Source organism: Erinaceus europaeus, chromosome 20 (genome assembly GCF_950295315.1).
Source record: "Erinaceus europaeus chromosome 20, mEriEur2.1, whole genome shotgun sequence".
NCBI lineage: Eukaryota > Metazoa > Chordata > Mammalia > Eulipotyphla > Erinaceidae > Erinaceus > Erinaceus europaeus.
Window position 1 is genome coordinate 21,136,667 of NC_080181.1, and position 27,832 is coordinate 21,164,498.

Genomic DNA, 27,832 nt, shown 5'->3' on the forward strand with positions numbered 1-27,832 from the left:
CGATGCCAACTAGACTTCCCTGGGAGACACCCCCACCAAATGTGTCCTGGAGTCCAACCTCCCCGCTCTGCCCCACTAGGGAAAGAGACAGGCTGGGAGTATGGATCAACCTACCAATGCCTATGTTCAGCGGGGAAGCAATTACAGAAGCCAGACCTTCCACTTTCTGCACCCCATAGTAATCTTGGGTCCATGCTCACAGAGGGATAAAAAATAGGAGAGCTTTCCTTCAAGTGGTGAAGCAGGAGCGTAGGTCTCTCTCTCTCTCTCTCTCTCCCCCTCTCCCTCACTCTTCCTCTCCCCTCGAAAATTTCTCTCTCTCTATCCAATAATAAATAAATAAATAAATAAATAAATAAATAAATAAATAAATAAATAAGAATAGGAGAGCTTTCAGGGGGCAATGGGATAGGGAGTTCTAGTGGTAGAAACTGTGTGGAATTATACCCCTCTGATCATCCTATGGTCTTGTCAGTATCTTCATTTTATAAATAAAAAATAAAATAAAATGGAATTTTAATGAAATTTTCCTCTTTTCCCAAGAACATGCAATGGGACTAAAGCTATAAAAAGAAAATGTGGGGGGAGTCTGGCAGTAGCACAGGGGTTAAGTGCAGGTGGCGCAAAGCACAAGGACCTGTGTAAGTATCCTGGTTTGAGTCCCCGGCTCCCCTACCTGCAGGGGAGTTGCTTCACAGGCGGTGAAGCAGGTCTGCAGGTGTCTGTCTTTCTCTCCTCCTCTCTGTCTTCCCTTCCTCCCTCCATTTCTTTCTGTCCTATCCAATGACGACGACATCAATAACAACAACAACAATAACAACAACAATAAAACAACAAGGGCAACCAAAAAGGGAAAATGAATAAAGAAATATTTAAAAAAAAGAAAAAGTGGTCCAGAATAGTGAAATCACAAATGCATGAGACCTCAAATCACACACACACATATAATTTCTGTTACAGAAATTCCCTAGAAAACTATTGATGTCATCAAAAATTTTAAATATATTTACATAGTATAAAAGAATTGAGAATTCTTGGGACTGGAAAACATTCATTCAGTAGGATGTAGTCTGATGCCTGGTAACAGGGCACCTAGGAGAATCTCCAAAGATGTGTAAGGCAGTGCTGTCATCTGTCTCCCTGACCCTGTCTCTATTTGAAATAATAAAAATGTAGGAAAAAAAATCACTCTGGGAGCAGTGAAATCATACATGCACAAAGCCTAGGTACCACACACAAACAAATTAAATGAGAAAACAAAACAAAAAAAAAAACAATTGTGCTCTCAAGTGTGAGGTGCCAAGTCTAATCCCAGCAGTTCATGTACCAGAGTGATGTCTAATTCTCCTTCGCTCTCTCTTTCTATATCTTTCATTAATAAAATCTTTAAAATATATAAGTAAATAACTAATAAAATACAAGTAAATTCAATATATATATATATATATAATATGCACAGACCTGCAAAGACACTATTTTTCTGTTTCAGTGGCTACTTCCCCAGTGCCATGATTTATAGCTACTTTTTTTATTTTTATGGCTAATTTTGTACATCTGTACCTTCTTCATTTTTCTTCTTCATCATGCTATCCTTGTAGTTGGTTTCTTATGATAATTTAAAACATTTTTTATTCCCTTTTGTTGCCCTTGTTGTTTTATTGTTGTAGTTATTATTGTTGTTACTGATGTCGTCGTTGTTGGATAGGACAGAGAGAAATGGAGAGAGGAGGGGAAGACAAAGAAGGGAGAGAAAGATAAGACACCTGCAGACCTGCTTCACCGCCTGTGAAGCGACTCCCCTGCAGGTAGCGAGTTGGGGGCTTGAATAGGGATCCTCACATGGGTCCTTGAGCTTTGCGCCACATGGGCTTAACCCACTGCGCTACCGCCCAACTCCCCGATAATTTGTTAAATTTTATTAACTTTATTTATTGGATAAAGACAGGCATAAATCGAGAAGGTAAGGGGAGCTAGAAAAGGCGAAAGAAAGATAGACACCTGCAGCACTATTCCACCACTCACAAAGCTTTTTCCCTGCAGGTGGGGACTGGGGGCTCAAACTCTGGTCCTTGTAAATTGTAATATGTGCTCTCAACCAGATACAATACTACCCGGCCCCGATAAAACTTTTTTAAATCTTAAAAAAAAAAAATGATTTCAAGCATTATTGTTGCTGTTCAGTAGTGACACAGCAGACAGAACATTGGACTTACATTCATGAAGTTCCAAATTCAATCTCTTCACTGAATATGCCTCGCTGATGCTCTGGTTCTCTCTTCTGTTTTGTTAATAAATAATAATAAAATAATATTTTTCTTTTAATGATTATTGTGGGACTGGGCAGTACAGCACACACATTGCCATGAGTAAAGACCTGGGTTCAAGCCCCCAAACCCCACCTGCGGGGGGGAAACCTTCACAAGAAATTGAGAAGTTCTGTAGGTGTCTTCTCTTTGTCTCTCTGTCTCCCTCCGTCTGTCTCTCACCTGAGAAAGGGAGGAGGAGAGGTAGTGGAGGGGAACAGAGAAGGAAGGACAGAGGGATGTGTGGACAGAGGGATTGACTGCCCAGTAGCAGTGGAGTTCTCCTGCAAGCACTAAGCCCCAGTGCTCTTAACTATGAAACAGAAAAGGAAAAAGGAGAGGGTGGTTATTGCTGTTCCTCTAAAACCATAATACCTAGAATCAAACACAAAATTCTGGGTGTGAACCTAGATACTGCTGCTTTCACATTCTCTGCCTGCCTCCTCGTCCTCCCTCCCATCTTCCCATTTCTTCACTTTTGTGACCTCCTCACACAGTTGTTTGACAGCAGGGAGCTATCAAACAAAACCCCTAACTAATTTGTAACACATTGTGCTATTAAACCACAACTCTCTCATCTTATTGTGAAATTGACTTTTTTGATCCACATTTACCTTGAATAACTTCAACTTGTTCATTCTATCTTACAAGTTCCTTCTAAGACCCACCCTGTCATTCGTTCCACTCATTATTCAAATCAACCAGCATTGCCAGGCAGTATGCCAAGCCCCATCTCAGAGGTACATAAATAACTCTGATATACAGTGATTACACTGGCAACTGAAGAAATGTATAAAGCCACTACCTGCACAAAAGGAGAAACAGGATGGAAGGATATAGGGGCCTCAGAAGGGCCAAAAAGGAGTAAAGATCTCTCTGGCTCTTTAAGGTTGTTTGTCAGTTGAAGAAAAGGGCATGGCAGGCAGAGGGAATGAAAGGACAAAGAGGTGTGAAGTGAAGGCAAGGCAAAGTATCCTCCAGATGACAAACTAGCGTAGGAGAGTCACCAGTGGCTGGGGATGATGACAGAGATACAGGGCAATACACTATGTATTAGCACTTAGACTTAACATTTAAAGATCCTCAGGAGTTGGGTGGTAGCACAGTGGGTTAAGCGCACATGGCTCAAGGACCGGCCCAAGGATCCCAGTTCGAGGCCCCAGATCCCCACCTGTAAGGAGGGTCGTTTCACAAGTGGTGAAGCAGGTCTGCAGGTGTTTATCTTTCTCTTCCTCTCTTTGTCTTCCCCTCCTCTCTCCATTTCTCTCTGTCCTATCCAACAACAGCAATAACAACAAGGGCAACAAAAATGGAAAAAAAAAAAAAAACCCTCCAGGAGCAGTGGATTCGTAGTGCAGGCATCAAGCCCCAGAGATAACCCTGGGGGGAAAAAAAAACAAAAACTTCAACAGAGTGATCCTGTTGGTGGCACAGTGGACAAAGCAAGGGACTCTCAAGCATGAAGTCCTGGGTTCAATCCCCAGCAGCACATGTACCAGAGTAATGTCTGGTTCTTTCTCTCTCCTCCTTTCTCATTAATAAATAAATAAATCTTTAAAAATCATTTTCATTAAAAAAAAGATAAAAATCTTCAACATAAAAGATTGGAGTTTTGAAACAAGAGAGTGAAACTGTGAAACCTGCATTTTACTTAGAGAGGCTACTCTGGAGAGAGAAAATAAGACAGAAAGAAGAGCATCCAGATTTGAATAAATCAGTGAGGACCCCCCCCCCCGGCAGTAATTCAAGTGAAAGATGAAAACCTGAGGCAACTGAAGCATTATATTTTGAAAGAAAAAATTTTAGAAACAAAATCAGAGGTCCCCAAAGGGATGTAGGCAGTGACAAAGAGAGACACTAGAATTTGAACTTATTCCATCTACTTGGAAAAAATATATATTACTAGGAGCTGGGTGACAGTGCACCCTGTAGAGCGCGCACGCACACACACACACACACACACACACACACACACACACACCCCATCATGTTCGAGGACCTGGGTTCATGTCTTCTGACTTCACCTGCCGGGGGGCAGGGGGGAGGAGGAAGCTTCACAAGTGGTGAAACAGTGCTACAGGTGTCTTTCTTCCCCTTCTCTCTATTTCTCTCTGTCTCTACCAAGAAAGAGAAAGAAAGGAAGGGGGAGGAGGAGGAAGAGAAAGGAAAGAAGACCACTTTGGGGCCATGGTGCATAATGAAATTGTACCCATGTGTCAATGACTACAGTGTAAACCATTAACTCCCTCAATAAATATGATTAAAAAAAATAAACTGGGGAATGTTATGCATGTGCAAACTATTGTATTTATTGTTGAATGTAAAACATTAATTCCCCAATAAAGAAATAAAAAAAAGGAAACAAAAGTAAGTTGAAAAGAAAGCATTGCCCTCTCTCACTGTAAGATGAGTTCCTCCATTGACTAGATGAAGAGAAGGCTTTGAATTTCTGCTTAGAGCCACAGCTAGGGACACGTCTGTAGATACCATTACACTTCCCAGGTAAAACTGTAGAACATTACCTTGGTGGCAAGAATTTAAATGCAGTTGCTGAATTACTCCCATCCAGTCCATCTGGGTCATTACATAGAGGGCCTTACAGAGTTATTCTGTACATTATAAGCTGGGAATCACAGCTGCTTAGCCTATTGTTTTCAGTGAAATACACCGGCACTATGACTGGCCTGCAGTGCTGATATTTTATTCTGGCATGCTCAATGATGCCATATTGGAGGCTTACCCACATCTTTGCTACCAACCAGTTTCCCAGTCCCTTCTTCTTCTGTTGTCAAGCAGCGTGTCTATGAGGTCTGGGATCAAATAACAACAATCAGTAATTGTTTAAATTACTGATTTTTGACAATGTATTTCCCCCCCAGGTTTTTTTTTCCTGCAGAAAACTGCTGCCAAGCAGTTTTGAATAAAGCAAGTTGCAAAGAATCATCACAAAACAAGCTAAAGAAAAGAGAGAAAAAATGATCACTTTTATAGTGTAGTTTCTTCTGTCTTCACTATTATGTCAAGTCATTTAATCTTTAGTATTATTACCTTTGCCACATAAGGGAGTTGATAAGGCTTCTATTTGATGATGCTGCCTTTTGAAGGGTCATGCCCCAATACTGCAGTTTCTTCAAGAGCTGAGATTGCCCGTGCTTTTTTTTTTTATTCCCTTTTGTTGCCCTTGTTGTTTTTTTTTTGTTGTTGTGGTTATTATTGCTGCCGTCGTCGTTGTTGGATAGGACAGAGAGAAATGGAGAGAGGAGGGGAAGACAGAGAGGGGGAGAGAAAGATACACACCTGCAGACCTGCTTCACTGCCTGTGAAGCGACTCCCCTGCAGGTGGGGAGCCAGGGGATCGAACCGGGATCCTTACTGCCGGTCCTTGTGCTTTGTGCCACATGTGCTTAGCCTGCTGTGCTACTGCCTGACTCCCTACCTGTGCTTTTTGATGCTTTGTCTCTCCCGGCCTGATAAGCACAGAGATGAGCATGATAAGTGGGTAACAGGGAAAGTGATAAGAATTCAGAGTTTGGGTGGTCCGGGAGGTGGCGCAGTGATAAAGCTTTGGATTCTCAAGCATGAGGTCCCAAGTTTGATCCCCAGCAGCACATGTGCCAGAGTGATGTCTGGTTCTTTCTCTCTCTACCTATCTTCTTCATAAACAAAATAAAATCTTTAAAAAAAAAAAAAGAATTCAGAGTTTGAGCTGAGTTATGTCTTTACCTTTGCAGAGGTAAAGATTCTGTTATCTGTACTCTTTAATTTCTTAATTACAAAAAAAATAATAGAGCATTTCCTATCTGAACAGAATTAAAAAGAAAGAAAGAAAACCAAAGTCCCAGGTTCAATCCCCTGCACCACCATAAGCCAGAGCTGAGCAGTACTCTGGTAAAATAAAAAAAATTTAAGAAATTTAAAAAAAGAAAGAAAAAGGGTAGCCAGAGGTAGTGGAATTGTCATGCACCAAGCATCAGATATAATCCTGGTGGCAATATATACAATTTCTACTATACCAAAGAAAGCACACAACGAGAAAAAGAAATTCTCAAGAAAAATACTGGGGCCCTATTTGGGGAGTCCTGAGATTCCCAAACAGACAGGATGGGTCTAGACCTTGAATAAATCCCTCTCTCCACTGTTACCGGTGATTCCTAACAGGAACAACACAATAGACCCCTTTGTGGGCCCCCATAGGACCTTGCCCTCAACTTGGATCAACAATGGTAGAGAATGTTCCATCCTCTGAAGGGAGGATGGACAACATACTCTATTCTACACCTGAGGAAGATGGGTCCTGATATTGGGGCAGCTTGGAACGTTCCTACTCTTGACCACAGAATGTGAGCTCAAATCTACAGGGATGCAGAGGTCACATAGGCTCCTAAGCTGAATATGGGCCCCAGATCACATCAAATCGATGGGGTTTACAGTCAACAATATTTATACACCTTTCTCATATTTGGAGCTACTCTCTCCCTGATCCAGCTTTCTGGTCCTTCTGCTAGCCATGACATCATCTCCCCAGACAATAATTAGGATCCACCTGCATATCAGATTCAGGCTCAGGCAAAAACAAGCAAACAAAAACACTAGTATAGCCACAGGCCCTTTGGAATTTAACTAAAATATGCCTACTAGCTATCTACAAAATGGAGGGCACCCCAACTCTTCATCTGCACTATTCCAGCCTTTAGGTCCATGATTGGTCAACAATTTGTTTGGCTTTATATGTTAACTCTATTTTCAACCACCAAGTTCCAGATGCTAACAGGATGCAACCAGACTTCCCTGGACAGACAACCCCACCAATGTGTCCTGCAGCTCTGCTTCCCCAGATCCCCTCCCCACTAGGGAAAGAGAAAGACAGGGTGGGAGTATGGATCGATCTGTCAATGCCCATGTTCAGTGGGGAGGGGATGCAATTACAGAAGCCAGACCTTCCACCTTCTGCACCCCACAATGACCTTGGGTCCATACTCCCAGAGGGATAAAGAATAGGAAAGCTATCAGGGGAGGGGACGGGCTACGGAGTTCTGGTGGTGGGAATTGTGTGAAGCTGTACCCCTCTTATCCTATGGTTTATTCAATGTTTCCTTTTTATAAATAAAAAAATTAAGTAAAATAATTTTAAAAAGAAGGAAAAAGAGTAGTGGAATTGTCATGCATCAAGCATCAGATATAATCCTGGTGGCAATATATATAATTTCTACTATACCAAAGAAAGCACACAGTGAGAAAAAGAAATTCTCAAGAAAAAAACTGAGATGCAAAAAAAAAGAAACTGAAATTGAGATGCACCAACATTAAAGGGACAAGTGAAATGAAATGAGCAGTGAAACAACATTTTCAGAATAGGCAATCAGGATAGAGGAAGTCCATATGGGGGAATCCAGAGAGAAGAGATTTTTAAGATGAGTGATCAAAAGGGTCAAACACAGTGGGAAAGTCAGGCTGAAGAATGGGAAAGTGCAGTACACAGGCTTTGGTGACTTTTTTTTTTTGTAAGATACAATAGAGTAATGGGCAAAAGTCCAGGGGCAGGGAACAGAGTACCCTCAACATCAGAAGCAGTGAGGGGAGGAGAAAGGGTGTTAGTTGGAGAGGAAGGTAAACAGGGGCCAGGGGCGGAGGGTGTTTGTTTTGTTTTTAGGATCAGAGGCCATTTGCAGGCTGAAATGAGGAGTCAGAGAAAGAGAAACAAGTATGAGAGAGGTGGGCATGATGTCACAAGGTTTCAGAGAGGAAGTCACCAGGGGACAGGAGTCACGGGGGAAATGTGAAACTGGGGAAGAGTTGAAAGAGCTCAAATTCAATGGTCCCTCTAGCAATTTTTTCCCATGCCTGCACAACTCCACCTCTCCAATGAGTTCTCTGTCTTTTTTAGATAGAAGGTGAGAGACAGAGGGAGAAGGGGCAATACCCCAGCACTGTTCATGAAGCTTCCTCTTTGCATGGTGCACCCACATGGTAGCTGAAGATTCGAACCCAGGTCACTGTGCATGGTAAAGCGTATGCTTTACTGGGTAAGCTATCTCCTGGGCCCCTCTCTAGTCATCCTGAAGTAACCAGTACATCTGTTGAGAAGAAAAGGGACAGAGAATGAAGGAGGTTTCAGGAAAGAGACCCTGTGGGAAAGAACAGTAGCTGCCAAAGCTTTGCTGGCAGCACCTGGGACTCAGAGAAGGCTAGAAACTGTCATCCTGTTATTAAGTCCATCAGCAAGGTTATGTGACTTCCCTTAGAAAGGCTCAGCATCAGATCTGCGCCTCGGGTAGTGGAACAGAAGATGGGCTCATCTAGAAGTAGAACTGGCTGGAGAAGCAGCAAGCACTAAAGGATGTGAGGAGGGTGATGTGAGTGTATTTGAGTTGCTTGGTGGTGAAGTCTGTACTGGAAAGGAGAAATTTATATGCTAGGAGGAGGAAAAAAAAAAAAAAAAAACAAGAACCTGATAGGATTGAAAATAAGTTTGGGGAATCGGGCAGTAGCACAGCGGGTTAAGCGCACGTGGCACAAAGTGCAAGGACCAGCGTAAGAATCATGGTTCGAGCCTCGGCTCCACACCTGCTGGGGAGTTGCTTCACAGGCAGTGAAGCAGGTCTGCAGGTGTCTATCTTTCTCACCCCCTCTCTGTCTTCCCCCCTTGCTCCATTTCTCTCTGTCCTATCCAACAACGACATCAGTAACAACAACAACAATAACGACAACAACAATAAAAAAGGGCAACAAAAGGAAAATAAATAAATAAATGAATATGAAAATAAATTTAATGGGAATGGAGGATTGTGCAACTGGGGGTCTGAACACAGACTAGAGTTTCAAAGTTCAAGAATTCATATATACTAAGTGACTCTAAAAAGCATGGTATTAGGAGTCAGGTGGTAGTACAGCGGGTTAAGTGCAGATGGTGCAAAGCACAAGGACCAGCGCAATGATACTGGTTCGAGCCCCCAGCTCACCACCTGCAGGGGAGTCACTTCACAGGCAGTGAAGCAGGTCTGCAGGTGTCTATCTTTCTCTCCCCCTCTCTGTCTTCCCCTCCTCTCTCCATTTCTCTGTCCTATCCAACAACAACGACATCAATAACAACAACAGTAATAACTACAACAATAAAAGGGAATGTTTTAAAAAAAATTAAAAGAAAAGAACAATTTTTAAAAAAGCATGGTATCTTCTCTGCTACAACATGAATGAAATTGAAAGGAATCACACTGAGCAAAATAAGTCAGAAGGAGAAGGACAAATACTAGAGGGTCTCACTCACAGATGGGAAGATAAAGAGCAGTACAGTGGTCTGGGAGGTGGCGCAGTGGATAAAGCATTGGACTCTCAAGCATGAGGTCCCGAGTTCGATCCCCGGAAGTACATATGCCAGAGTGATGTCTGGCTCTTTCTCTCTCCTCCTATCTTTCTCTCTCCTATCTTTCTCATAAATAAATAAAATCTTTAAAAAAAAAAAAAAGAGCAGGATAGAAAGATGGACTCTTGCAAACCTGCTTCACTGCTTGTGAAACATCCCCCCTGCAGGTGGGGAGCAGGGGTTCAAACCCGGGCCCTTAGCTTGGGAGCATATGTGCTCAACTGGCTGTGTTACTGCCCAGGCCCCCACCCACACTGTTTTTAAGAGACAGAACAGAGACACTACAGCACTGCTCCACCATCCATGGAATTCCCGACATGCTACCCATTGCGTTTCCATGCGGTATTAGGGTTTTAACCCAAGACTTCGTGTATAGCAGGGCACACACTCTACCAGGTAAGCTATTCTCCAGCCTCAAATTAAAAATCATTGAGGGGCCAGGTGGTACCACACCCGGTTAAGCGCACATAGTACTAAGTGCAAGGACCTGCACAAGGATCCTGGTTCGAGCCCCCCCCCCCCCCAGCTCCCCACCTGCAGGGGGATGTTTCACAAATGGAAAAGCAGGTCTGTAGGTGGCTTTCTCTCTCGCTCTGTCTCCCCATGTTCTCTCAATTTCTCTGTCCTATCCCAGGGGAAAACAAAAAGGCCACCAGGAGTGGTGAATTTATAGTGCCGGCAACTGCAGGCAATAAATAAATAAATAAATAAATACTTGTTGTGATTGAAGAAAGGCTGTGGTCCGGGAGGTGGCGCAGTGGTAAAGCTTCGGACTCTCAAGCATGAGGTCACAAGTTTGATCCCCGGCAGCACATGTGCCAGTGTGATGTCTGGTTCTTTCTCTCTCCTCCTGTCTTTCTCATAAATAAATAAAACCTTTAAAAAAAAAAAAAGGCTATTGTGGGGTAGGGGTAGATAGCATAATGGTTATGCAGAAAGACTTTCACGTCTGAGGCTCTTACGTTCCAGGTTCAGTCCCCCACACCACAATAAGCCAGAGTTAATCAGTGCTCTGGGGTTTAAAAAAAAAAAAAAGGCTATTATCTTGTCATTTCTATGTATGCATATTGACATATGGACTACAGACATCTATAAAGTGATCAGAGATTCACAGTTTAATGGTGCTCTTCTCACCCACTGGTAAGGGTTATACCAGCTTCAGGTCCCCACCCCTCCCATCAGTCTAATCTGGGACAGTCAAGCACTAAAGCCTCAGTGTGACCTGAAGGTATCTGTACTTCACACTCAAGGGATGGTGAAGACCCTGTTCTTGCTATAAATGCCTACTGGTGGCTCTAAAAAAAAAAAATGACTTGAAGGGCACAGTAGACATTTTAGAAGACCAGCCACAATACCCACTTCCTCCACAAAGATGTTTATATTAAAAGAGACCAATAGTGCAAGACTTGGCCTAAGCAGCTCTCATGCTTGGATTTTAATATTTACTAGAGCTACTTCTGCAGCAGATGAACACCATATGCTTTTTGCATGAGGCTGTTACTCTCTGCGGTTCGGACTAGCAGTTTTCTCATCTTCTTTTTTGGAGGGGTGTGGCTCATAATCCCTTTTCAAATTATAGCTTGTGTAAAATCCAGATACGGATTTCACAATTAGGAAAATCTTCTCTGGTTGAGGCCAGGGAGAAGGATCCAGAGCCCAGTTTGTTCTTTTTCTCTACCTGACGTGATTCCTTAGGGCTTCTCAGAAATAGCTTCCAAACAAAACAAAACAGTATCGTGTTTCCTTATAGCCATAGAATGCCATAAATCTAACATTTTATGTAGACAGGATGCAATAGGTTCAGCAAAATTACAATATCTAGAATACTAAGAAATAAATTTTGAACATGCCCCAAGCACTTGATCTGTGTCCAAGAACAGATGGGAAAGCATGGTAGGACAACTGGGCTCAAAGCAGGCGCATGGAGGTGGTATAACTAACAGTGCTGAAGGTAGCTAGCTGTTCAGCTCATAATGACTCTGCCTTTTGTACAGACATACTCCCTCCTCTCCATGCAGTGGGAGATACCAGGACCAGGCCAGTGTTTGGTCCAGCTGAGTTATTTGATCTGGCATTTAGGAAGAAAAGCAGTCTTCCGGCCTGTCTGTTTCTTTCCAACAGAGTTCAAAATATAACACAGATGTTGCCATAGGCCATCTTGTCTACCCAAGAGAGAAGCCACCTGTAGTTACAGGGGTGAAGCCACCCACAGAAAGAACCAGAGACAGAAGGCAGACAGCAGAGCAGGCGACCCTGCCAGAGTTTAAATTCTTGATTTTCATAGTTTCCCAGACTCTGATTCATCCTTTCTTTTTTTAAAAAATTTTTTCAAATGTTTTTTCTTTTTAAAATATTTATTTATTCCCTTTTTGTTGCCCTTGTTGTTTTATTGTTGTAGTTCTTTTTTTTTAACCAGAGCACTGTTCAGCTCTGGCTTATGGTGGTGGTAATGGGGGTACTGAATTCTGAATTTAGGACTTTGGAGACTCAGACATGAGAGTTTGTTTGCATAACCATTATGCTATCTACCCTCCGCCCCTGATTCATCCTTTTCATGGTTGCTTTCCTTTGGACTCCATGAGTGAGTTTAGTTTCAGTTCCTGTTTCTGGTACTGCAAACTGGGTTCTTGACAAATAATGATGATGATGATGATGATGATAATGATGACGACGGTGATGATGATGATGCAAGACAATGGCTGGAGATGTAGTTAAGTGCACAGCAGGATTTGCATGCATAAGGTTCCAGGTTTGACCTCCAGAATTGCATTTTCTCTTAATCTTCAAGAGCAGTGTTCTGACCTCACACTCATAAAGTAAATTTTTTTAAAAAATTAACTAAAAACAAAAAAGCAAGGTCCTGGAAGATAACTTATCCTGTAGAGTGTATACTGTACTGTGCACAAGAACCCAGGTTCCACCCAGGCACCACATGAAAGCGCAATGCCTCAGGAGAAATTCCATCAACAATGTGGCGACCTCTCCTTTTCACCCTTCCTCTGTGTCAGTCTGAAATTTAAAAGGAAAGTCAGCAAAATAGCCCACTTGGATAGTGATTGCTTGACCCTGCACTACCCAGGTTTAAGCCTGGTCCCCACAGCGTCAGAAGTGCCCCCTCCCCAACCCCCTCCCATTCTATCTGGAAAAGTCATCCCAGAGTGATGAAGCCCCAGTGATGACCAAAATGAAAAGTTTACTTGGAGCAGTGGATTCACACAGATATAAGACCCCAGCAGGCAAAATATTTGATCTAGTGAAAAAAAAAAAAAAGAAAGAAAAAGACAATCAAGTAAATATATACCATCAATGACAGTAAAGAACTAATCTCAGTCCAGAACTAACAATGTCTAATTTATTCCAAGGAAGTCAGAAGGATGTAACCCAGGAATTTAGAAGCCTGGAAGTCAGGCCTCAGGGGAAGGAGAAGTAGATGCAGTAACATCAAAGCTGGCTGGGCAGGATATTGTCTTGATGAGACTGGGCTGCTCAGATGTTGAGAGCAGCAGTGATACCAAGGCAGGGCTGTAGAGAAGCTTTTGAAACCCCATAATCTTTATCAGCTGCCTCCAAGATAATCAAAATAACTCCACGATTTGAGTTGCAATTTTTTTCAGTCTAGTCAGTTCTGTCCAGTCTTCTACTTGGTGTCAGTCTTGACCTTGGAAGGCCAAATGTAACTTGTTTTTTGTTTTCCTTTGGGGCTTGCCCTTTCTTCTAAACAACTTGAAAAATCCAGCCTCTGTTCTTTATCTTCTGGAAGCCTCAGGGTCAAGAGAATTCCTGCTGGGGACTTGTTTGGTTAAAGTTGCAAAGCACTGGTTGCGTTTCTTCACCAGAACCTCAGTAGGACCTGTTTTCCCCAGGGTGGGAACATCTAAGGAATTGACTCTAAGGCTCCCTGCTGGAAAGCAAGGAAACAAAAAGGGCAATCGGGTTCTTCTGCTGTGCTGGAGAGAGGTCCAGAGACCTGAGAAGCTCAGGAAGGAAACGGGTTTACAGTGAAACCAGACACCTGTTTAGAACTCTCAGACCCTCCACCTGGGGGAAGCTAAAAAGATGGGGGTGGGCGAGACACTGTGAAACTCAAAGGAAACCAGGAGGTCTGGAAACCTTGTTACTATTGGTCTAAACAGTGTGAGCAGATTTTAAGAGAGTAGTTCATTCCTCTTAACTCTTTCAGGTCTATCAGACTAGGGAAGCAACGAATTCACTGATCTTAATGGTAAAGATTAAATTCACGAGGGTCAGGTGATGGCAAACCCAATTAAGTGCAATACCACCATGCATAAAGGACCCGGGTTCAAACTCTCACTCCTCACCTGCAGGGTGGGACCCCTTCATAAGCAGTGTAGCAAGTCTGCGGGTGTCTGTCTCTCTCTCTCTCTCCCACTCTATCTTCCTCCCCCCCTCAATTTCTCTCTATCCTGTCAAATAAAATTTTTAAAAGGAAGAAAAAGGGGGGAGGGGCTGGGCAGTACCGCACTGGGTTAAGTGCACATAGTGCTAAGCACAAGGACAGACTCAAGGATCCCGGATGGAGTCCTGGGCTCCCCACTTGTGGGGGAGGGAGAACTCTATGGGGGGGGAGGTCACTTTGCAAGCAGTGAAGCAGGTCTGCAGGTGTCTATCTCTCCCGCTCTGTCTTCCCCTCCTCTCTCAATTTATCTCTGTCCTATCTAACAACAATAACAGCAACACCAACAATGGAAAAAAGATAGCTGCCAGGATCAATGGATTCGTAGTACTAGCACTGAGCCCCAGCGATAACCCTGGGGGCAATTAAAAAAAAAGGATTAAGTTCACAAACAAAAATATCATCATGGGCGGAAGTAGATGGCATAATGGTTATGCAGACTCATACCTGAGGCTCTGAAGTCCCAAGTTCAATCCCCTGCACCATCATAAACCAGAGCTACTCAATGCTCTGGTAAAAAAAAAAAAAAAATTACATTTCTTCTTTCTTGGCTCTTCATATTAATTTAAAGCCCAGTGGTCAAATAAATAATACCACTGGAGCTGGGAGGCATGCACCACACTCTGAGTTCAAGCCCTGGCACAACAGGAGAGCACTATGGATGGTAAAGCAATGCTATTATCTTTCTGTCTGTCTCTTTCTCTTCCCCTCTTAACAAAAATGAATAAAAATTTCACCCCATAGTTCACTCAGCAGTATCATACATGCATGAGTTTATTACCCAGTACAGGAAAAAAGAGAGAGAGAAATCAGAAAGTGCAGAGTTCATCAAAGATTTTCTAACCTTATATATTTTTTACTTTTGAAGTTGCTATTGATTTAACAGTGGTTTACAAAATTATAAGATTTCAGGAGTAGTTTCTTGCCTACACATTATACATACAAGTCACCACAAAAACTGCCCTTGTTTTCAAATTTCCTTTAGAGTTCCATAAACACTTTGTTCCTTCAAAAGTACATGTTGCAGGGGAAATGTTCATAAATTAACGCCAATGGTGAATGAATAAATGAACTGAACGAATCAGTATGACACCACAGTATGACCCCTTACTGCTTCTTATTCTCGAAACAGGGCATGAAGCCCACCCTCAGAGCCTTTGTCATTGATTCCCTACACCCTTACCATACTTAACCACTGATGGTTAAGTCCATGACCACTACTAGGGGTCTGGGTTGGGTGACAGCAAAGAAGGAAATACAATACATTCAGTCAAGTGCCTGGCCCTTTGATCCTTACAGCCTAGACGGCAAGGTCAGGCATGGCTGGGGAAGCATTTTCAGTGCTACCCACACAGTCTGCACTGCCTGCTGGAGTGGCACCTGGCAAGCTGTGCCCTGTCACTGCTCCACACGCCTGGCCAGCCTATCACTCTCCATAAGGACATAAAGCTGCCTGCTAGCCTGCTGCCAGGGAGCATCTGCTCTGCTGGCACTGCCTCCTGTGGGAACAAAGCCAAGGAGCCCGGGTGAGGAGAGGAGGAATCAGTCAGGATGGAAGAAAGCAGGTTGGATAGCAGGGTCCTCTCTGACATTAAAGACTTACGGGCCTTTAATTTCCACAGCAGAGCACAGAGGACCTCATTGTGGAAATGTCTGGAAGCCACAGTGCCGCTCCTTGGAGGGCACTCGGGAGAGAGGTTCATTACAGCTGCTCCTCCTGCCTGTCCTCTTCCTCATTCATTCTCTATCCCCCTCAACCCCCTCACCCCTATGGGGAAAGCGCCAGACAAAGGCTTTTCCTGTATTTCTCATCTCCCAAGCAGAGGAATCTCCGTGTATGTGTGCGGGGGGGGGGGGGGGGGGGTAAATTTCTACTGTCCTACTTAGAGGGAAACTGGTAAAAAATAACTCACATGCTCAATGTCTGAGCCTGAAACTTGGGAAACAGATTTCTTTAAGATCTATCTTTTAGGACATCATTCCTGCAACTTATAATTCATTAGACCATTCACATGACAACCTGATGTAGGTTTGCTCTGCCCGATAGGCAAGATTTAAAAAAATAAAAAGAGTTGTGACCTGGCACAGTGGATAAGGTGTTGGACTCTGGGACAGGAGGTGTTATTAGACTCCTGGCATCAAAGGTGCCAGTGATGTTCAACTTATCACTCTCTTTCTCTTCCAACCCACTCTCATAAATATCTTTTTAAAGTAAAAATATTCTTTAGTGATGGAGAGAGAGAACTAGAGCACCAGTGTTAAGAATTCAACTCATTTTTATGCTCTTCCACTCACTGCAGAACTCATTTATTTATTTATTTTACCTGAGAACTGCTCAGCTCTGGTTTGTAGTGGTGCTAGGGATTGAACCTGGGACTTCTGGTGCCTCAAGCATGAAAGTATTTTTTCATTACCATTATGCTATCTCCCCAACACCTTTAAGACTTCATTACCACAATCTTACCAGCTTTCATAATGTGAACATTTGCTTTTTCTTCCTCAGCCTATGAGCTCTGTTAGGGCATGGAGTCTGTTATTTGGCTTCTATTTCCAGAACCTGGCATAGTGCCTGGTAAACACAGTAATTCAGGGGATATCTGTTGAATGAGTGCTTGCATACATATTTACCAGAACAGTGAGGTTGGGGGAGAAGGTTAGCCTTATTAAGCAGAACGATTTTTGGTGCTTTTCACAATGTCATAAAGTCAAAGGTATGTCTAAGATCTCCCACAAACATTCCCTCTTTTATGACACTCATCATATTAAACACCATTCCAGTACACATAGGAATCTCTTCCCGATAGACTCCTTGGAAGCAGGAACTAAGTGTTTTTATTTTATGCATCTACTCACCCAATAAATGATGAAATAACTGAATGAAAGGATGCTTCTTAAAAACATTATAGTTTCAGGTCTAAATTCATCAGTATCTTTTCTTTTTTTCTTTCTTTTTTTTTTTTTTTTTTGCTTCCAGGGTTATAGCTAAGGCTTGATGCCTGCACTTCAAATCCACTGCTCTTGGAGGCCATTTTTCCCATTTTGTGCCCCTCGTTACCTTTGTTGTCGTTATTATTGTTGTTGTTATTGCTGTTGTTGTTGGACAGAACAGAGAGAAGTCGAGAGAGAAGAGGAGACAGAGAGAGGGAGAGAAAGACCTGCAGACCTGCTTCACCACTTGTGAAATGACCCCCCTGCAGGTGGGGAGCCGTGGGTTCAAACCGGGATCCTTATGCCGGTCCTTGCTCTTCAGGCCATGTGTGCTTAACCTGTTATGCTACCACCTGACCCCTCCCCTTTTTTTTTTTTAACAAGACAGAAGGAGATCAGAGAACTGCTCAGCCATTATTATTTTCTATCTGTTTTTTTAAACATCATTATTGTTGTTGCTATTACCACCAGGTTTACTGCTACAGCTCAGTGCCTACACAACAAATCCACCACTCCCAGTAGCCATCTTAAAAAAATATTTATTTATTCCCTTTTGAGCCCCTGTTGTTTTATTGTTGTAGTTATTATTGTTGTCGTTGTTGTTGGATATGACAGAGAGAAATGGAGAGAGAGGGGGAGGATAGAGAGGGGTAGAGAAAGATAGACACCTGCAGACCTGCTTCATCACTTGTGAAGCAACTCCCCTGCAGGTGGGGAGTCAGGGGCTCGAACCAGGATCCTTATGCCAGACCTTGCGCTTTGCACCACATGCGCTTAACCCACTGCACTACCACCCGGCTCCCCCCAGTAGCCATTTTTCCTTTTATTTTCCCTTTATTTATTTATTTTTTAACAGAATACAGAGAAATTGAGTGAGGAGGGGGAGAGAGAAAGGGAGAGAAACACCTGCAGCAGTGCTTAACCATTTATGAAGATTCCCCCCTGCAGGTGGGGACAGGGGCTTAAACTCCGGTCCTTGAGGGTGGTAACATGAGCACTTAATTTAGTACACCATGGAATCAGCCCCATATTCTGTTTTTGTCGTTCTTATATTTATGCATTTCTGGGGGTTGAATCCAAAACTTTGTGCATTAATATTATGCACTCTACCCCTGAGCCATCTCCCCAGCCCACTGAAATCATTTTAAAAGAAAATTCAGGGGTGGGGAAGATAGCATAATGGTTATGCAGAGGATTTCATGTCTGAGGCTCTGAAGTCCCAGGTTCAATCCCCTCACCACCATAATCCCAAACGGAACAATACTCTGGTGGGAAAAAAAAATCAACTCCCAGAAAAACACGTACAGAAAATCTTTCTTGGCACATTAACCAAAAACACCATTCGTGTGACTACGGCAATCCCAAGTGGACAAGAAAATAAATAAATAGCTTTGAGGCAGATACAGAATGTGCTAACTGTGAAAGCCTGGTTAGACCCAGAACATAGGAGATGGTGTATGGGGGAAGGTAGACTGGGTGGGGTGGGGGAGGGGGAGGGAGAGTCAGCCTGGGTATAGAATACAGGGATAGGTACAACGTATAGATAATTCACATGGCAAAAGAACCAGACCACTAGTAGGGGTTGCACAGGCATCACTGGCATGGAATGATTCTGTGAGTAATGTGTCAGGGGTGTGGAAGCCAGGCCTTTACTCAGAGAATGTGGTTGTAGAAAAATTCTGTTGTTCATAGTTATGCATAGAGGCACGTGGCTTGAGAACAGACGCCAACAGCGGGTAGAGGGAAGCCCTGATTTAGAAGCAGGGTTTCTCTCTCTTTGAGGATTTCCTTATAATTAACCAATTAGGACCGTAGCTCCATTTCCTGTGATAGTTCTGTTACAGAGAATGAGGTCAGAGTCCTCACCACACAGACCTATAAAGCATCTGGGAGATGCAGAATAGTTTCAGTAGTGATTGGATCATTCCCAGGAGAGAGCTGAATGTTATGTGTGGGATATTCTTAGCCTCAGTAGGGTTTCTTGGAAGCACTTAAGTATATACTGATAGATACTGTCTTATAAGTCCCTATTTACCTCTTTACCACAGGACTTTTCCTGTTGTTTGTTTTTATCTTTGCTTTGGTTTTGTTACCAGAGCACTGCTCAGTTCTGGCCTACAGTGGTGAGGGGAAATGAACCTGGGACATGGGAATCTCAGGAACAAAAGTCTCTTTGTATAACCATTATGCTATCTACAGCCACCCTACCATAGGACTCTTAACAAAAGAGACCAAATAAGGCTGGGTATGCTAAGTTACCACTATAGCTATGAAATAACCAGTATTATTAAATATGATACCATGTGTAAAAAGAAGTGTTTAATTTTGCTCACTGAATTGATTGTATGACTTAGCTAAACTATAAGGAGCACTGAGATTTAACACATTAATATTACTATTATTATTTCCATGGTGTCAACTTCTCAGAGAACCTGAAAGTATTTATGGGCCATCAGAGTTCAAGTCTACTATTAAAAAAGAACACATTGTGGTCTTGAAGGGGCTGCAGTGGATAGTGCTAGACTCACAAGCATGAGATTCCAGATTCAATCCCTGACATTGCATGTGTCAGAGTGGTATGGTTCTCTCTTGCTCTTTCCCAAAAACAAATCATTAAAAACAAAGATTATACATTAGCCTGTGAAAAAGGTGGACATAGAGATTTCAAGATGGGTTGGAAAATCAGATGTCAGAGTGAGAAAAGGGTCATTACTACATCATTTTAGAAATGAATTCATTATAAAGTGTGGGGTGGAGGTAGACAGCATTATTTTTTTTTAATTTTCTTTATTGGGGAATTAATGTTTTGCATTCGACAGTAAATACAATAGTTTTTACATGCATAATATCTGGTAGATAGCATTATGGTATGCAAAAAGACTCTCATGGCTGAGGCTCCAAGATCCCAGGTTCAGTCCCCTGCACCACCATAAGCCAAAGCTGAGTAGTGCTCTGGTAATATAATAACAATAATGAAAGAAAGAAAAAAACAAAGTTGTATGGTGTGTTATTTTATCTTATGGCACCATCACTGTCACAAGCAAAAAAATTCTCCCACTCCCGCTTACCTTTTTACAAGAATCGGAGGGGAAGGGGATATTTACAGAAGCAGTAAAACCAGAGAAAGTCAGTCAGACCCCTTGGTTTACCTGTCTCTTCAGCTGAAAGGTTCGGAAATGAAGAGAAGGCAGAGAGGAGGACTGGTGTTTTTACAGCTGGTTTCCTCCTTCAAATAAGAAAAGAGTGGCGGCCTGATGCATGGAGGCTGAGCTAGGAAAGGGGACCTTCGGAGCTCCAGAAACCGTGGTAAATGAATCAGAGGTCTGAGGCTGGTGACTGAGGGAGGTCAAAGGCAGAAAGCCAGAAGGAGCAGGAGGAGCCCAGAAAACTGGCAGCACTCAAAGAGGTGGTGGCTTCCTGGCAGGTGTGCATTTCACCTCTCTGGACTGTAGCTCTTTGTTAACCATCCCCTTACATGTGTTCAGGGAGAAATGACGCAAACAAGAGCCCTGCAGTGCAGGCGAGTGGGAGACACGCTCTGCCCTTCACCGGAGGTGGTGACACCCCTCTGCCAAAGGAAAATTCTGACTCAGTGGGTTCAGCTAGGATGGCATTTCTGCAGTTTTTCCTCTCTGCGTCGTGGGGACCAAGGTTCAGGCACAGGGGCCAGGCCTGGTGCAGGGAAGAAGGTTCTGAGGCAGGTCGGGCTGCAGAGCTTCTTAATTAGAAACAGGACTGAAGGAAACAGCCTGTGATACAGCTGCAGAAAGAAAATCTTACACAGAATCCAGGGAGAGGGTCGCCTTTTGAGGGAGAAAGACTAGGGTTGGACGGGTGGCCCTAGACCTGTCTGCAATGTCCATTCTGAAGAAGAGACTATATTCATTAACTTTTTTTTTTAATCCTGAAATTTTAATAAAGACAAGAATAAACGGAGAGCAGGAAAGATGGAGAGAATAGGAGAGAGGTGGGAAGAATAGGAGGGAGACTAGGAAGGAAGGGCACAACTAAGAGCCTCGGTCTCCTGGGTGGGAGCGTAGGGGGTGTCCCCTGGATGCTGGCATAAAAACCACCGAAAAGGGAAGGGTGGGGTTCAGATGCAAGGGGGAAACACGGGGAGCAAATCACACTAGGAAGTGAGGGCGTGAAGGGAGAGGGGTCCTAAACCAGAACTGTTGGGTCACAAGAGAAAGAAGAGGAATGACAGGATTTCCGAGGGGTAACAGATGGAGAGAAAACGACCCCAGGCCGGCCCTCACACACACTACCCCTCAGAGGAGACCCCTCCCCAGCCCCCAACTCTCACAAAGGGAGAAAGGGGGGCGAGGAGGTATGACTGGAGACCCGAGCCGGGCCCAGCCCCTGGGCTCTGCCCCCACGCCCGGGGATGGAGACCTCTCTACTCCTTGGCTTCAGAAAGCGGCTCCAAGGGGAAGAAGGCACTTCCCGGGGAGCCCCCCGGACCCCAGCCCTCCCGCTCTGAAACTTTCTACCAATGCCCCCCACCCCCAGCCCTCCCTGCTCGCCCCGCTCGCTCCAGACACAGAAAGAGCACTTTGCAAACTCTCAGGGGGCTTCCCCGGGGATTCCCCTGGGGCAGGATGCTGAGGGGTTGGGGGGAGCTTGGGGGAGGTGCCGGGGTCCGGACTCCATCAGTCACCCGGAGGGTGTCCGCCCTGCGGGGCAAGGGGGCTCGCTGCACGGTACCCGCTCCCCAGCCCCCGCAGTGCTGAGCCGGCCATTCGTTCTGGGGGTGCAGAGGGGGGACCCTCTCCAGAGACTAGGCAGGAGTGAGGAGCCGAGGAGTGGGAGGAGCAGTTACCTCACTGAAGCCCTCCTGCAAGACGTCCAGCAAGTTCCCCCGGGCCAGGCAGGTCAGCATTGTTCCCGCCGCCGGCAGCCGGGCGGGGCGGGGTCCCCCGGCCGGGCCGCCGCCGCCTCCTCCCTCTGCACACAAAGACGCCGCGCTCCGCTCTGGGGGCTCCCTCCGGACTCCCGCATGCCACTTACGGGAAGCCTCGAGCCCAGCCAAACTAGCGGCTGCCACTGGGCATGCTCGCACCGCGGCCTGTGCAGGAGGGGGTCCGGGCGCCGTCTCGGTTACTATAGAAACAGCTGGGCGCGCTCTAGGTGGCGGGGCGCTGGCGGGCGGCCAGGCTGGCGCGCGTCTAGGAGAGCAGCGCGGGCGCGCGGCGGGGGCGGGAGCGCGTCGGGCTTGCAGTGTGCACGCACTGCACGCGTGCGCACACACTCGGTGAGGGGCGAGTACAAACACTCAAGCACGTTCTGCTGACTTACACACGCGTTCTGCTGACTTACACACACACACACACACACACACACACGCGTTCTGCTGACTTACACACACACACACACACACACGCGTTCTGCTGACTTACACACACACACACACGCGTTCTGCTGACTTACACACACACACACACACACACACGCGTTCTGCTGACTTACACACACACACGCGTTCTGCTGACTTACACACACACACACACACACACACACACGCGTTCTGCTGACTTACACACACACACACACACACACACACACACACACACACACACACACACGCGTTCTGCTGACTTAAAGAGTTAAAAGCTGCCAGCACCCCACAGAAAGGTAGGTGGGAAAGGGAGTGAATTATGGGATTGCCTCTCCCCCAGTCTAGCTGGGAATATCAAGCTTTTTCCACTTTGGGCCTGGATGCTGAAGTTAGGCTAGAGGAAAGGAAGCAGAAATGAGAAAAATGAGGAGAGAAAAAAGTACAACAGCCAGAAAGAGATACAACACACACACACACACACACACACACACCACAAAGAGGATAAGAAAAGATTATTTCGTCTTTGACAATCTGAAAACATGTTTAATAGTGTTTAATAGAGTAGTGCTAAATGAATCACACAGGCTCACAACATCAAGGGGCAGGCCAGTGAGGACCAAGGAGAAAAGATTTGTTTATTTGTTTATTCCTTCATTCACTCATGCCTGACTACCTTTCTAAACTAACTGCTAAAATATATAGAACCCGCATTCGATGAGCTTTGACTGAAAAGTTTCAAGGGAAATTAAAACCACAAAAATGTCATGGGGCTTTTGAAAGGGTTAGGTTAAGAGCTCACTCAAGCAAAACAGCTGTGCTTCTAATTACTCAAGTCACAGATCTGACAACTTATATTCACGAATACTAGTCATTTGTACTCTTAGTAATTCTCTTGTTTCTATAGGAAAACTTCCCCTGGAAGCTGGGGGGGGACACCTATATTATATTACACCTCGTGATCCCAGGCTGCAGGAACAGCTTGGCAGAGTGTTTAGACTTAGAGGTCAGGGCCTCACCCAAGAACACAACTGACAGGGGCAGTTTAAGAAGCTATGACACCACATTTATGGTTCTGCAAAAGGTCCAGATTCTTTCCCTAGTCCTCACTAGTACTTTAGCAGAAAAAATGAATAGTGGTTCTTATTCAACCTAGTAACCTCCTGCTCAGGTCACTAGAGAGAAAGAAAACCTTTAGACAGAGCCAGCATCTTGATGGCTCTGTCTAAAGGGGGCTGATCACAAAGCTGCTTCTGAAAACTGGCACTCCTCTCTTGACCGCAGCAAGCAGGAAGCAGGAAGCAAGAAGCAGAGGTGCTAAGTGGATGTTGCTGCTGCTTGACAACTGTGGGTTTTGTTCAGGCTAAGGCTGAGGAAAAACCCTGATAATAAATCAAACAGAAACTGACCCACCCATACCTCAGAAGACCACCGTCCTTCCCACTCTAACCAGGGAATTTAGTTGCAAGAAGTCCTGGCACCTTAACCACAGTCCATAGTGTAACAGCCTCAGAAAACTCAGCAAACCATGTTTATGTCACACATCTATTATTATTAATATTACTATCGCTATTATTATTATTGGCATAGCTGGGGCTTCGCCACTCAGGGCTAACTTTTTTTCAGTTAGAGACAGAAAAACAGAGAAGGGGGAAGGGAGAGATACAGCAGCAAGGAAGTTTCTCCACTCTGGTGGGGCCAAGCCCAACCTGGGGCAGGAGCAGGGCAAAGCAGTGCATTCCTAAGTGAGCTATCTCACCAGCCCCACAAGTTCCTTTTAAAAGAGAAATACCAAACTTTTAACAGCACAAATTTTCATGCAGCACATCTACATGCAGAGAAATCTAAAACCCACAATCCCTGTTGTTGGATCCCTGACTTAGGTTGGTTGACAGTCACTTAGGTTTTAGATATAGCAGAAAATAGAAACATCAGTGGGGGGGGGGGAGGTTGTCGGGTGGTAGCACAGTGAGTTAAACGCACTTGGCACAAGGTGCAAGGACTGGCAGAAGGATCCTGGTTAGAGCCCCGGCTCCCCATCTGCAAGGGAGTCGCTTCACAGGTGGTGAAGCAGGTCTGCAGGTGTCTGTCTTTCTCTCCTCCTCTGTCTTCCCCTCCTCTCTCCATTTCTCTCTGTCCTATCCAACAATGAACGACATCAACAGTAACAATAATAATCAGAGAAACATCAGAGGGAGTTCTTGTTGATAGTAGGTCTGTCTCTCAAACAAGTCTTTTTTCCTTTTGCCTCCAGAATATTGCTGGAGCTCGGTGCCTACACTAAGAAATTATTGCTCTTGGTGGACATTTTGTTTGTTTTATTGGATAGAACAGAGAGAAACGGATCAACTAGGAATACCAAAGGAGACCACCCGGACCAAAAACAAGACAGAACAGAGAGAAATTCAGAGAGGAGGGAAAGATAGAGAAGGGGAGAGAAAAATAGGCACCTGCAGACCCACTTTGCCACTTGTGAAGTGACCCCCCTGCAGGTGGGGAGCCAGAATTCTTGCTCAGGGCCTTGTGCTTCTTACTATGTCCTCTTAACCCAGTGCACCAGCACTCGGCCCCTCAAACAAGTCTTTTATCAAGCTAGGCCCTATGAGCTGAGTATTTCTGGAAAAAGACTTGATGGTTCCATCAATGTTATTTTATTTAAGATATATGTGTTTGTTAATAGGAGAGAGAAAGTCAGAGCATCAGTCTGACACATGTAATGCCAGAGTTGGACTCAGGACCTCATGCCTGAAAGCTCTGTGCCCGACTGCTCCACTGCCTCCTAGGCATCAAAACACTGCATTTTCAGGTCTGAAAAAGAGAAAGGAGGAAAGACTACTTGGCCCAACTTCCTCATGTCACAGACCAGATGAAGGGGCCAAGGCTAGATGTTTGCAAGTCAATGTGGGAGGTAAGATCTGAACCAAAGGCATCTGAGACTCAACCCTGTACTGTTTGCCCAACAACTCACAGCAGGGTAAAGAAATTAGAACTGTGGTGAGTTAGAGAAGAATTACTGTAGATCACATGCTCTAAAATTGCAATATCTCCTGGAAGTTTATAATTATACCAGCCACATATTCTATAGTAGTGGTGTCCAACAGAACATCCTATCACAATCAAGTGTTCTATATCTGTGCTATTCAATCCAGCGGCCATTAGCACTTACAATGTGGCTAAGGCACATGTTGGAAGTATAACTTAGGACATTTATTTTTAATTCACTCACATTTAAATGGGTATGATCCCAAAATAGTTTATTACAAGGTTAGGGAGCTAACACTGTGGGTTTTTTTTTTTTTTTTTTTATGTAGCAGGCTTTCATGCCTGAGGCTCTAAAGTTCTAGGTTCAAGTCCTAGCTCCACCATAAGCCAGAACTGAGGAGTGCTCAGGTTAAAAAAAAAAAAAAGTCTATTACATTGTTCCTACACACATATTAAAATAATCTAGGGTGCCAGGTGGTGGTGCACCTGGTTAAGCACACATATTACCAAGCACAAGGACACAGGTTTGAGCCCCCATTTCCTACCTGTAGGGGGACAATTCATGAGTGGTGAAGCAGGTCTGCAGATGTCTTTCTCTTTCCCTCTCCACCAACCCTTCCTCTTTCAAATTTTCTCTGGCCTATCTAATAATAAGAAGAAAAAATGGCAGCTGATGGTGGGTTCATAGTGCTGGTGCCTACCCTAAGTGATAACCCTGGTGGCAATAAAAAAAATTATAAAATTTGGGGGCCGGGTAGTAGCACATCAGTATAAGCACACATAGTGCAAAGCACAAGGACCCTCTCAAGGATCCTAGTTCGAGCCTCTGGCTCCCCACCTTCAGGGGGTCGCTTCACAAGCTTCTCTGCCTTCTCTTCCTCTCTCAATTTCTCTCTATCCTACACAACAGCAACGACAACAACAGCAACAACAGGAAAAAAGATGGTTGCCAGGAGCAGTGGCTTTGTAGTGCAGGCACCTAGCCCCAGCAGAAAAAAAAAAAAATTATAAAATGTATCAATTTGAGGGCCAGAGAGGTGACTCAGATGTAGAGCACCTACCCAGCATGCATGAGGTGCTAGGTTGGGTCTCTGGTACGTAAGCAATGAGAACTCCATGGATGGAATGGAGCTACCATGGAGCAATATTTCATTCTCTTTCTCTTAAAAACTAAAAAAAAAGTTATTGGGGCAGTTTGGAATGTTCTTACTTATGACCACAGAATGTGAGCTCAGATCTACAGGGATGCCGAGGTCACATAGGCTCCTAAGCTGAATATGGGCCCCAGATCACATCAAATCGATGGGGTTTATAGTCAACAATATTTATACACCTTTCTCATATTTGGGAGCTACTCTCTCCCTGATCCAGCTTTCTGGTCCTTCTGCTAGCCATGACATCACCTCCCCAGACAATAATTAGAATCCACCTGCATATCAGATTTCAGGCTCAGGCAAAAATACTAGTATAGCCACAGGCCCTTTGGAATTTAACTAAAATATGCCTACTAGCTATCTACAAAATGGAGGGCACCCCAACTCTTCATCTGTACTATTCCAGCCTTTAGGTCCATGACTGGTCAACAATTTGTTTGACTTTATATGTTAACTCTATTTTCAACCACCAAGTTCCAGATGCTAGCATGATGCAACCAGACTTCCCTGGACAGACAACCCCACCAATGTGTCCTGCAGCTCTGCTTCCCCAGATCCCCTCCCCACTAGGGAAAGAGAAAGACAGGGTGGGAGTATGGATCGATCTGTCAATGCCCATATTCAGCGGGGAAGCAATTACAGAAGCCAGACCTTCCACCTTCTGCATCCCACAATGACCTCGGGTCCATACTCCCAGAGGGTTAAAGAATAGGAAAGCTATCAGAAGGAGGATGGGATACGGAGTTCTGGTGGTGGGAATTGTGTGAAGTTGTACCCCTCTTATCCTATGGTTTAGTCAGTATTTCCTTTTTATAAATAAAAAAATTAAATTTTAAAAGAAGTGAGGCTTCCATAGGAAAATAAACAGCAGGAACTTACCTGAAATTATACCTTACCATTAAAAAAATTTTTTTTTAAAGTTAAGTCAGGGAGTTGGCTCAAGGTTAAAGCATTGGGCAGGGGTAGATAGCATGGTTATGTTAAGAGACTCTCCTGCCTGAGGCTCCAAAGTCCCACCAAAAGCCAGAGCTGATCAGTGCTCTGGTAAAAAAAAAAAAAAAAGGGGTAAAGTATATGCATGGGGTATGTTTCTAGCACTGCATATAAAAGAGAAACATGATTTCTGGGTTTATATTTAATTTTTCTATTTCTAGGTTTTATACATATTTTTAAATATTTATTTATTCCCTTTTGTTGCCCTTGATGTTTTATTGTTGTAGTTAATTGTTGTTGCTATCGTCATTGTTGGATAGGACAGAGAGAAATGGAGAGAGGAGGGGAAGACAGAGAGGGGGAGAGAAAGATAGATACTCGCAGACCTGCTTCACTGCTTGTGAAGCAACTCCCCTTTAGGTG

The 27,832-nt window shown here is 44.2% G+C and overlaps 1 protein-coding gene across 6 annotated transcripts in view; it reads right to left on the bottom strand.

Moving 5' to 3' along the window:
* Positions 1–22,206, bottom strand: part of DIXDC1 (DIX domain containing 1) — a 100,766-nt gene extending 78,560 nt beyond the window's left edge. For 5 of the 6 annotated variants that reach the window (XR_009546780.1, XM_060180073.1, XM_016195371.2 and 2 more), the window contains exon 1: positions 21,828–22,206. Coding sequence is in view for 4 of the 6 variants with exons in the window: in XM_060180073.1 (XP_060036056.1) it covers positions 21,828–21,887 (60 nt within the window). In the remaining 2 variants the exon portion in view is untranslated. The remainder of the gene's footprint in view (positions 1–21,827) is intronic. The other variant, XM_060180076.1, reaches the window with a different exon arrangement.
* Between the last annotated feature and the right edge of the window lie 5,626 nt (positions 22,207–27,832).